This window comes from Danio rerio, chromosome 7 (assembly GCF_052040795.2).
Source record: "Danio rerio strain M-AB ecotype USA chromosome 7, GRCz13ab, whole genome shotgun sequence".
Lineage (NCBI taxonomy): Eukaryota > Metazoa > Chordata > Actinopteri > Cypriniformes > Danionidae > Danio > Danio rerio.
Window position 1 is genome coordinate 6,552,501 of NC_141027.1, and position 12,500 is coordinate 6,565,000.

The window sequence follows — 12,500 nt, forward strand, 5'->3', positions numbered from 1 at the left end:
ATTTTTTTTTTTACCCCTTGTCCTGAAAAATCTCCCTTTGAAGGGGTATCTAGCCCTTCCCCTTAGCTCTACGCCTTCAAGCTAAAGAGAATTGGGTAAGGGGAAGGGCTAATGGCTAGAATTATGATTGTGCCTTAATAAAGCTAAAGAAAACGTGACACTAAAAAAGACTTGAGACTTTAAATAAAATAAATATAAAAATCACTCAAATTATAATTAATAAATCCAGGTCAGATTAGGCATGCTCTATAATTTATATATAAATATACCCTTTTTACTTGCTTTACTCTAAAACAAAGACAAGGGCCCTATCATACACCCGCGCAAGGTGCGATGCAATTGCAATTGTTGTTTGCTAGTTTCAGTTTTTGATGTCTGTGATGATGATGTATTTTTTATTTAGTGCCATGTCAGCAACCAAGGCTATCTTCATGGCAAGAATCTTTCAACAATAAATATACAATTTAAAAATTAACAAACAAAATAAAAACATAAATTAAATAAGATTTTTTGTGTTAATACATGATAAAAATTCTAAAATCTTTTCTGGTTTCACTTTGTCAAAAATGTCCTCTTAAATTTCATAAAAAGTCCTTCTGGAACCAGTAAAAGCAGGACAGTCCAGTAAAATGTGTTTTACAGTAAGAGGAGTTTTGCAGCACAAACACTGAGTAGGGTTTGTGCAAAATGGTTGAGCAAAAAACCATGTGTAATTCTCGTATGCCCAATACGACATCTGGTAAAAACTACTTGATCAAATCGATTCTTAAAATGTCTTAGAATTCTGTGTTGGATTTCATGTAGTTTATTGTTTTCTAATGCATCCCATTCCTTTTGCCACTTGTTTATAATGTAAGCGTTGATAAAAGGTTTCATCTCTGACGGAGGAATTTGGCATTTGTTCACTACTTGCTTCAAAGCATCTTTTTTGATGTCTGTGAACTTTCATGAGTATGCCCATCATGCCAAACTATTTCTCAAACATGAAGGATTTTGCATTGCATTATCACTTGCTGTCTGTACAAATGGTGAAAGAGCTCTTGCTGTGTTTGCTGTGCCCCCATTACCCATAATGCCAATGAGGTTATTTGAACGGTGTAGTGAACAAACCTTCCCTCGACACACACATTACCACACACACACACATCAGCATAATCACTCACACTGAAACACAATTACTGTGAATGCATTATTCTACAATAAAAACATATTACCCTTTGACAGCTTTATACAGTTGACTAAACTATTAGCCCTCCAGTGAAATTAATTCAATTATTGAACAAAATAATATGCTAAAAATAATATATTGAGCAGGCTACTAATATTAGCAGCTTTTAATCCTTTTTAATTCCAAAAAAAAAACAATAAATCTCAAGACTTAAGTTTTATTAGTCTTACTGAATCATGACATCATAGGACATAAGATTTAAGACTTGAGAATAATAAAACTGATGCGATTTAAGACTAAAAGTCTTAAGAAATAAGACCTAATACTCAATAAGACTTGAGACTAATAAAACTTAAGACTTAATAAGACTAAAGACTTAATACTCAATAAGACTTAAGACTATTAAGACTTTAGCATAATAAAACTTAAAATGTAAGACTTAACACTTAATAGACTTATGACTTAATACTCAAGAATTAATAGGTCTAAAACAACTATCACGACTTAAAACTAAGACTTAAAACTTAATACTCAATAACACTTCAGGGGGCTGTTCCAGAAAGCAGGTTATGTGACATACCCGGGTAAGTTTGAGAGTAAGTAGGTGGATAACCTCAGCTTTGGTTCCAAAATCGGAGGTAACTTCTGGGTATGTTAAGTAGCCATAGCAACTTACTCTCTGAAGATAACCTGCTCCGGAGCAGGTTATCTTCAGAGAGTAAGTTGCTATGTTCCAGAGTTTGTCTGTTTCAGAGAGTTTACTGAGCATTGCATGCTCTTTTGATGAGAATATTTATGGATGTGGAGACACAGATACAAGTTTTTTCATTGTGAGAGGGTTATAAGTGCAGTTTTTTTTTCATTACCAAATTTATAATGTATATTTTCAAAAGAATCGTTAATGTATTTAACAAACCTTTTGAAATCAAATGTGACAAACCGCGGGTCTGCGCCTACCATAGAAAACATTCAGTGCAGCTCTTTGTATTCGCGTCAGGGCATTTTAGGCAACAATATGGCAATATAGCGTGTAGGACCATCTATACTGTACAGTATGCCTGGCACTGAACTGTTTTATACATAAATCACTTCGTATCATTACACAGCTGACTCAGAGCATGGCAATAGTGTAGTGGACAGTGCGTCATTCATGAACAACATAGCACACAGTGGAGTGAGTTCAAATCTTACTTACAGATCTTGTGTTTTTTCTCTCCTTCTGCACCCTCACATTTTTCTGTATAATATTATAAGAAGTGGCAGCTTTGTCTTTTGTAGGAAAATATATCTATAATTTAAGATGTATGACGTCGTTCATATGTATACATTCACGCACACACCTACATTTTTTAATATAATTTTTTTTCAGGGTTTCCAAATGCTTGTGTGCATTAATTGCAGCTGGTTTTAAAGCTCCATCGGTCACTAAAGGACACTGATAATATGAAATTTGTCCAAAGTATAAGTGTGCAGGTACAACTTAATTTTCTGTCCTTAATCTTTTGGTGTTTTAACTATTAAACTCATTACTGCTTCCACTTACCAGCTCATATGTGATGACAACACATCATCACTATATGTTGAGGCTAAATGGCTGATTTTCAGCAAGTAATGATTCAAGTGTATAATACAAATATAGTAAAAAAAAAAAACTATAAAGCAAATGTTGCTTTACACAATGTTTATTTTTATTATATTTCTATTATACAATATATCATTACTGGGCACTACATTGTTACTTGCTGGAGGACAAAAGATACCCTTTTCTGCCTTATACGATGACACCCTACCTGCAGCCTGACCCAGAGGAAATCTCAGTGACCCAAGCAGACAGAAGAGATGGAAGAGTGCTACGAAATATAATTTGTCAAAAAACTATGTTTAATCAAATAGTTTGATCTGTTGATTTCTTCATTTCCTGAAATAAAATGAATGATTTTGTACACTGCTTTATACACACACCTTTCAACGTGTAACATATTTTTCATATAGGCATTTCTCACCTTAAGGTGATGCTCATGTGACTTTATTTATCTTTGAAGATGGACCTTATACAGCTACTTTAGAATTTAAATATATATACAGTATAAAAGATTTTGTGATCCAAGAGTAATATTCAAGTATCGAAAAGTGCAGACAGATTCTTAAACTGCTTCTTAGTTGAGGCAGAAGGAACTTCGTCTGCATGCAAATTAAAAAGCATAAATAGAATCTAAAGCTACCTGACAACAATCACTTACAACAGTGACAGATTGTGTGGTTTAAGTCAAAAACTCAACCACTGATAAGCCTTTATTATAGGACACAGCAGTTAGTATACAGGCCTCTTTCTATTAGCTGCATGACAGAAATAATATTCTAGAGTGTTAAATACAGAGCTCCAGTAATTAAATTTGACCTTTTATGATAATGTTTCTGTGTTTAATGACTTTGGACAGAGTTCTAGCTCCAGAAAGATTACAATTTCTATAAGCCTTATTAGTCAATACACATATTGTGGCCTTAAGAAATTATTGGCAAGAAAAATAAATGCATGAATGGTTACACAACATACTCAAAAAGGATGTTAAAGAGTAGTTTAATTTATCATTACAATAAAATGGAGGGTGGCATGTGTAATTTAGTGAACTAACAAACTTTCTTATTTATTTTTTTTCTTTTCTTATCTATTTCTTATTCTATATTTCTTTCCTTCGTTGAAGCAGATGTGTAATCTCTGAGATTAAAACCTCCAGTTTCGCCTCTGTAAAGTGCGTTGCCCTTTTTTTCTCACCGTGACTTTCTATGGTGACTCGTGAATTCGGCGATCTACTGAAAATGCCTTCAGGTGTGTGCCGTGCACGCGCATTAACCCGCGGTTATCTTCAGGAGGTTGATCTAACTAACTCTTAACACCTGTTTTGGAACCAACATAGTCACGGTAAGCAGGTTTTGGGTAATTCAACCGAGAGTTTAGGGTTTAGCAGATGGTAAGTTAACCCAGCTTTCTGGAATACCCCCCAGTTCATCGCAGCTGTTGTCACACTGCAGGAAAGTGTCTGAAATCTTGATTCTGCCAGAACCTCATCTGAGGAAAAATCTGATCGCAACGGGCACTAAGCGGCTGTCTGTGAACAAGTCAAACCAACAATCAAAAACCAAAAACCTAGCGCTTTGAGTTTGAGAAAAGCGCAATGTAAATAAAATGTATTATTATTATTATTAATATTAGTATTATTAATCAACAGTCAACGATTTTAACCAAGGATTTCAGGAATCTTTTAGGATTTCCCAAATTTGTTTCAGATGACAAAATCGTGACTGAAGTCTCACACTGGCCCCACAGTGGAAATGTGGCTAATTAGACTTAAGACGTTGTATTAAGATTTATTACTTTCTCTAATAGAGAATACTGTGAAAATGGTCATACTTTAATAATAAATGTTTTAGTAAATGCACTTAATCATAAATAAGAGGGCTATTAATAATTTTGTCTCTGTATGTGCAGTGTTTCTAAGCAGCGCTTCGTTATTTACTCACACACACAGACAGCATTGCCCTTGGCAGTGTGTTTACAGAGCAAAGTTCACTGAGGGTTTACAGCTATGATGTCAGGCAGGATTGCTGTTGTTGTCTCGTCTTTTTTATTTTCTTTCTGGTGTACCTGGAAGTGGAATATTCCTGCATATCTGCTGTCAAAGTCCTGTCCGTGCGGCACCACGCGATGCAGCAGATTATCATTCAGAGTCAGGGACGCGATAGCAGCCAGCAGCCAACAATCACCTGAGCAAAACACACACACACACACACACACACACACATATATTACACAAGATGACGTGAGGGAAAGTAGTTATTATGCAGTGTCCAGCGTTAATAGAACACTAGACATATTTGGGAATTATTTATAGATCATCAGCGGCCGTATGTATAAAACTTTTTTAAAAAATGCTTAAGAGTAGTCGTAAACTTTGACTTAAGTGTCACAAAATTCTTAGTAAGAAGTAGGACTTTTTAAAGAGTAGGAGAGATTTATAAAGAATCTAAAAGCCACTTTCAGTAAAGTTTGAGACTGATTCTTAAGTTCTGACTTAAGTGTTGCAAATTAGGGACTACAATGATTGAAACGCAAAATGGCCGCCCTTGACCTCTGAATCAGGAACCTGCAAGTAGAGGTCTGCATTTCTGTGGGACCCGACCAGTTCTGCAGCGCGGGTATAAATTTCTGAATAAATCGCGGGAGCGGTCGGTAACGGGTTTAATTTTGGACGGGAGCGGGCTGTCTAGCAATATAGCTCCCGACTCCCGAGTGAGCACGAGTATGTATGTGTGTAAATGAAATAGCGCGATGCTGTGTTTAGCCAGCCTGATCTCACGAGAAAACGTAAGTATTTTACGTTTTGGCAGTTTAGTGGCTAATTCGTACGAGTCGTAAGAAAATGTACGATTTTAAAAAGGAGGCTGGGGGATACGCAAATCGTACTAAAATGTACGAATTAGATCGTACGAATTTGTACGAATTAGCCACTAAATGAAAGTTACGAATTGCCATGAGATTGTGTTGGTTTAGCTCGTTTGTTGCTGTGTGTGTGTGTGTGTGTGTGTGTGTGTGTGTGTGTGTGTGTGTGTGTGTGTGTGTGCTTGCGCGCGCGAATGAAAGAGAGAAAGAGAGAGAGAGAGAGAGAGAAAGAGAGAGAGAGAGAGAGAGAGAGAGAGAGAGAGAGAGAGAGAGAGCTTTGCCTGTGTGTGTGCTTGGTGCTTATGTGTGTGTGTGTGTGTGAGTGTGTGTGTATTAGTGAGCGCACGCGCACGAATGAGAGAGAGCGCTTTGCCTGTGTGTGTGCTTGGTGCTTATGTGTGTGTGTGTTAGTGAGTGCACGCGCACGAATGAGAGAGAGCGCTTTGCCTGTGTGTGTGCTTGGTGCTTATGTGTGTGTGTGTTAGTGAGTGCACGCGCACGAATGAGAGAGAGCGCTTTGCCTGTGTGTGTGCTTGGTGCTGTGTGTGTGTTTATACAGACAGCTTGTTATAGGCTGTCTGGACTGTATAGCTGGGTGATTTTCGGTTTTGTTCTCCCCCCGGTCTTTAGCGGGATTGGGCGCGGCAGGTAGAAAAGGGGGCGGGTCGGGCAACGGGAAAACAAGTGCTTAATATAAGCGGGAGCGGTCGGGTTCGGGCTAAAATCTGGCGGGTGTGGACGGGAGCGGGATTCAAAATTTAGTCCCGCGCAGATCTCTACCTGCAAGGATGAAATCACAGCAGCACGACACCATTCACAGATGAATTCATACAATAAAATTATTCAATAATTTAAAATATCCTAATAAAGTGGTTACAAATACATACATACAAATAAGCACATGCATTTTGCACAAATTGATTGACTGCATGGACAAATGTGATGCTACTTAAGTCATTAAGCTGATAAGTCACATAAATGTAAATTGCACTCTTAGCTGTATATAAAAGAAAGACCAAAGTTTAAAACCCTATTGATTAAAAAAGAGAAACTTTTCTATTGACATATGCCTTCTTATTTACAGTCGGAGCAATGGTGTGATTGAGTGCCATCAATGACTCCAACAAAGGAAGGGAAGGCTCCAGGGAAGCATGCAATCCTCATAAAGCCGCTTGCTTTTGCTGTATAGTTTGGAGGTCACTTGGAAAGTCAATGATCTGCCTGTGGATTGTGATGGGCCTAAGTCATCGCTGGTGCACTGCTGCATCTTTCCAGTCGCCAAAAACGCAGAGTGATCATTACCTTCATTTCTGCAGTTAAGGCATTGTTTCGTAGAGTGTAAGAAGTTCTTGCATTTCTGTCTAGATGAGTTACAAAAAGAATACCTTCATGATCAAACGTTTTAGCAACTCCCTGTGCCCGTAAAATTGCAGCACATTCTTTTGTTCTCGAAAGGTGTGTGCTCTCCTCTCTGCTACCATCTTGTTACTTCTTAATAATGTAGGAGTTGAGACAAAGTCTTAACACTTAAGAACCTTTATAAATCACACTTAATCTTAAGTCTAGAAATAAAAGTAAAACAAAGTAGTTCGTGAAGTTATGACACACTTAAGGGTAAAAATCTACACTGAGCAGCTTTATACATACGGCCCCTGAAATCTGAATAAATAACTTTTCCTTGTATGTGTGGATGGTTAGGACAGTATTTGGCTGAAAAACAACTATTTGGAATCTGACACTATTAGTGAAGTTTTTTTTTTTTTTAAGCACAAGATGGTCCTGGCCAATCATAGCTCTTCCTGCAGGGTTTTGCATGTTCAAACATCATATCTGGTGATGATGTCATCATAAAGCATAATCTGCTCTGCCGAGCGACAGCAGCGCTTTATTTAACGCCTGCAGAGCTTTAATGAATTCTACATGAGTGTGTGTGTGTGTGTGTGTTTGTGTGTGTGTGTGTGTGTGTGTGTGTGTGTGTGTGTGTGTGTGTGTGTGTGCGCGCTTGAGAAAACGCCACAGCTGTGAACTCTGCACTCTGAAATACCACACACGCTTTGTTTACGATCCATTACAGATGATTCAGTCCGTTCACTTTATTAAAATGCTCTTATTTGAAATGCAAGGTCACAGATATTATTTTTCAAACACACATTTATTTAATGCTTCACAACCGCTTTAGAAGTTTTTTTTTAGATACTTAAGAAAATAATAATAATATAAATAAAAAATTATTAAACTTTAATATATTACACTCTGTATGAACAAAATGTATTAAAACTCTTAATGTATTAAAATGATTACGAGTGACACTAAAGGCATTTGTGGTGCATATACACATTTATTTATTTATTTATTTATTTATTTATTAATAATTTATTTTAAAAAAATTAAAGCAGTTTCAGCTTTTAGATTCCTCAAAATTGATTCCTTAACAAAAAAAAAAAAACACAAAAAAAAAACTCACTGTCTTCAGATTTTATAATACGTTTCTCTTGATCCTCTAAATCATGGTGCTAGTGTGACTTCTGCAGGATTATGTGACCCTGAAACAGGAATAATTTACTACTTGCATTAATATTCACACAGAAAACTTTATTTTAATCAAATTTAGGATACATTTTGGTTTATATTCATTCTAAATGGCCATCGAAGTGGCTCAGTGGTTAGCACTGTCGCCTTGCACCAAGAAGGTTGCTGATTCGAGCCCCAGCTGGGCCAGTTGGCATTTCTGTGTGGAGTTTGCATGTGTTGGCGTGGGTTTCCTCCTGGTGCTCCGGTTTCCTCCAAACACGTGCGGTACAGGGGAACTGATGAGATTATTGGCTGTATGTGTATGAGTGTGTATGAATGAGTGTACGGATGTTTCCCAGTACTGGATTGCAGCTGGAAGGGCATCCGCTGTATAAAACATATGCTGGATAAGCTGGTGTTTCATTCTGCTGTAGTGACCCCTGATGAATAAAGGGACTTAGCTAAAGGAAAATGAATAAATGATTGAAATTCAGCCTTACATTTGTCATTGGATATTAAATCTAAATTAATATTACATTTTAATTAATTTAGTAGAACTAAAATGTGTTTGCATGTGTGCGCACCTTGTATTACTTGCATTATAAGGACCAAATGTCCCCACAAGTGTAGCGATACCAGTAAATGTTTACCTCATGTTAGCCCATGGTTCAATACACACCTCCGTTTTTTAACACTGTTTTTGGTTCGGTTCTCATGGCTTGACACGTGTTTTTTTTAATTTTTTATTCTATAGGCAATAGGAACAGTAAGAGGTTAAGGAGAAAAAAAAAAACGATTTATTGCAATACTCATTTTGTTTAACTTAAAAGCCAAGAAAAGTACACTAGCTCCTAGTGTATTGTATGAAAAAATTAACACTGAAATCTGCCAGCTGCTGGTAGCCCATGTACACACTGGGGAACACATAAAATCCTGCACTTTGAAAATAAACATACATGTGAAGATAATAAAGATGAATTGACCATTTCAAATAAATATATTTGTACTTCAGTAAACATAAATAAACCATCTTAATTATCTCGGTGAGGAAAAAATGTGAGACTGTAGTCTGTAACGCGGATGGAGTGCTTTTATAAAATGACAAAAGCCCACATCTCCCATCACTGAAAACAGCTGCAAATCTTCAGCAATAAACACCCGCACTGCCTTTGTTATTTTACGTTTCTCTCAGAACAAGTTGAGTATGTTTGCTTAAAAGATTCAGCGAGGGATTGTTGCTATTTGGAGGACTTTAATACCTTCTCTGCTATTTTGCTATTTTTGCTGGGTGATGACGCTGCAGATGTGCAGTCATGGTTATACGTGTAAAACAATGCTTGCACACAGGTATTTTTTTGTTCACCGTTTTTTTTCTTTTTTGGCATTATACTTACCGCCAAAATCAAAATGTCCTCACTCTGCAGATTTGAAAGATGGCAACACTTTCTCGTACTGTTGCCTCACTTTGCTGGCGCTTCCTTGTACTGTTGCCATCAATGCCGCTCGCAATGTTTAAGTGTGGAATGGTTAAGCGCCCCCTAACTTTAGAGCATAGTGATTGGATATTTACACACGGGGAGGAGTTTCCTGATCTCAGCTCATGGTTTTAAAGGCATACAATCAATTTGGAGAGATATAAAGCGCACATAAATTATTTAAACACAAAACCGAGAAAACCGCAATTCACAAGCGCGTATTGAACCGTGGAGGTCATACCGTACAGTTCAATATTATATTGAGAACCGTGGCATTCCTTATATATATATATATATATATTTATATTACGTCTCTGGGAAATCCACATTAAGACAGATTGAGTGAGTGTGTGAGCAAGCGGGAAACCGTTTCCAGAATCTCTTGTTCTCTGGTCTGGAGAATGTTTGAAGTAAACTGAGGTTGTAGAGTGGTGTGTACTGTGGTAAAGGGTTGTGTGTGCTGAACTGTGGTAAAGTGTGTGTGTGTGTGGTGAATTCCTGACTCACCCAGCGCTCCCTGACAGATGTCTGTGCGAGTGGCTCCATCCACGATAAACTGAGGACGCGCACACATTTCCTGAAGAAACACAAACACAGCTACATTACATCTATACCTGAGCAATTCCAGCGCTATGGATGTGACATTTGCAGTAAAAACTCAAAACATAAATTCACAAAGAAAGTATATGTTGTTAGCATTATACTGAAACATCTCTTTCTATTTTTCAAAACAACTAGCCACAGAGCAGAAATATATCAATCTGTGAACAACTTTTAGGTTTTAAATGAGGAAAATAAAAGTGCCTTATGGATGTGACCAAAAAATTCTGTGAGTTTACAGTATAAGGTATACTTTGTAGAAATTCTGTGAATTAAACTGCACAACCCAAAAGAAACGATGTTAATCTACAGGATAAGAGTCGGCTCACTATAGGACAAACATGACTGAGTTTAGTTTATTTGACATTTTTGCATTTATGAGGGAAAAGTGTCGTTATGGATGTGACATATCTCCATTATGGATGTGACTGATGTGAAATTGCCACTTGTGTGACTTTGGAAAATCAAATATAATCGTTTGAAAACCCTGACAGAGACATTTTTGAGTATTTTTAAAGCTTTGTAAAATACAAGCCTACACAAAAAACACAGAGACGGTTTTGCTATTTTGTCGAAAACCTAATTTTTTTCATGGCAAGGATGACATATGCATGGAATTGCTCATATATCTCTATCTACAGCGTGCGTCTGTGTGTGAATTTAAGTATGCAAGTCTAATTTGACTATTCAACCTATTTAAGTCTTTTATCTGAATACTAGTATCTATATATACCAAGCGGCAACATCCTGCTCTCTCTCATGAAGCCAATACGGAAGTAACTGAAACTGCAATTCATCGACTGGCCTTTGGGGGCTGACTGCAGGAAGAACAGATGCTCACTGACTGCAATGCTAAATTGGCCAATTTTAAAGGGTCACGAAACACCAAATCACATGTTTTGAGCTGTTGACAGTCGTATATGTGTCCCACACTGCTATAAACACTATTAGGACACCTATATTTCACTAAAAAGTGTAAATTGGTTGTTTTTGCGTTATTTCAAGCAAATTCGTACTTCCGGTTTGAAACGCATTTTTGAAGCTGCGTCACGGTCATGACATAATAGCGTGTATTCCAGCGTGCAGACTGGACGACTGTGCCAGAGTGTGTCTTATTACGTCTTACAGTGTGATGCATTAATGCATGAGTAAGGCTTGGTTCAAACCAATCAGCGCGCTCTATTGTGCAACTTCATTAATATTCATTACTGTCACAGTGTTTAGACGACAGAGACGCCACATTGTGTTGGCAAAACAAGCGTGAAGTGTTGCTTTTATAGTTTGCTGCAGTTAAGTTTTGTTTTTATTTTCTCTCTGTGAGAGCGCAGCTGGAGTCACGTGTGGATTAACAGTGTACGCGACGCTCGACAACAATAATTTACGTGTCTAAGGAGGATTATTGTTTACCTGAGAGCTGTTCTCATCTGCAAACGCTGAGATCCGGATTCGCTTGTAGTCTCCTCTTAATAAAGACGCGGCTCTAGTTGCTGGTGATTGTCCTGTCTCTACAGATTTGGTAAGTGAGCGACCAGTGCTCTTTGTTTATTCAGTTCGTATTTTATTCGCATCAAACAAACTATTGCACCGAGTGTAAACAAGTTAGCACTACAACCAAACTATAACCTCGTGTTGGATTTTGTGACCAGAATAACACACGCGGCTTTCTGACGCTACCTGCCGTGTGCATCTAAGTTTCCGGGAAATGCTGAGTTTTTTTTCTCTCATTCGCCGTGCGGTATCAAATATTGCATGAAAAATACACGCTTAGAGCAGCGCCTTGAATCAAATATCTTGTTTGTCACGAGGGGCATGACTGAATTTCCTGAATGAAAGAGCCAAACTGCAGTTAAAGTCCACCATTTAATAATTTGGCAAATAATTCGACTACAGATGTCCATGTAAACACCGTCACTTTGTCCCCTGTGTGTGTGTGTGTGTGTGTGTGTGTGTGTGTGTGTGTGTGTGTGTGTTTTGACTCTGAAAGTCAGCGCGCCCAAATAGACACTCCCATACCAAGCCTCTTTTCTTCCTCCGACACTGCCCCCTAAACAGAGCTGGACACGCCCACTTTTCTGACTTTTTCCAAAGTAGAGGTGTGAAAACACCCTGCTGAAACGAAGGGGTTTCATGGCCCTTTAAAGCTGATAAAAACATGTTTACAGCCTGCTACAAAAGATGGTTTTGGTGTATAAAGCTAATATTACCCTTCATGAGTACTGTGTGGGCGTGAATTTTTTTTTATATAACTCAACCGTTTCGTTTATATTAAGTCTGCATAATTAAGGGCGTGGCCACTTGAGTGACAGCT

The 12,500-nt window shown here is 37.7% G+C and overlaps 1 protein-coding gene across 2 annotated transcripts in view; it reads right to left on the minus strand.

Moving 5' to 3' along the window:
• Window positions 1-12,500, minus strand: part of capn1 (calpain 1) — a 68,869-nt gene that overhangs the window by 35,095 nt on the left and 21,274 nt on the right. For both annotated transcript variants that reach the window (XR_015494660.2, NM_213459.2), the window contains 2 exon segments: window positions 10,100-10,169; window positions 4,812-4,930 (listed from right to left, as the gene is read on the minus strand). Coding sequence is in view for 1 of the 2 variants with exons in the window: in NM_213459.2 (NP_998624.2) it covers window positions 4,812-4,930; window positions 10,100-10,169 (189 nt within the window). In the remaining variant the exon portion in view is untranslated.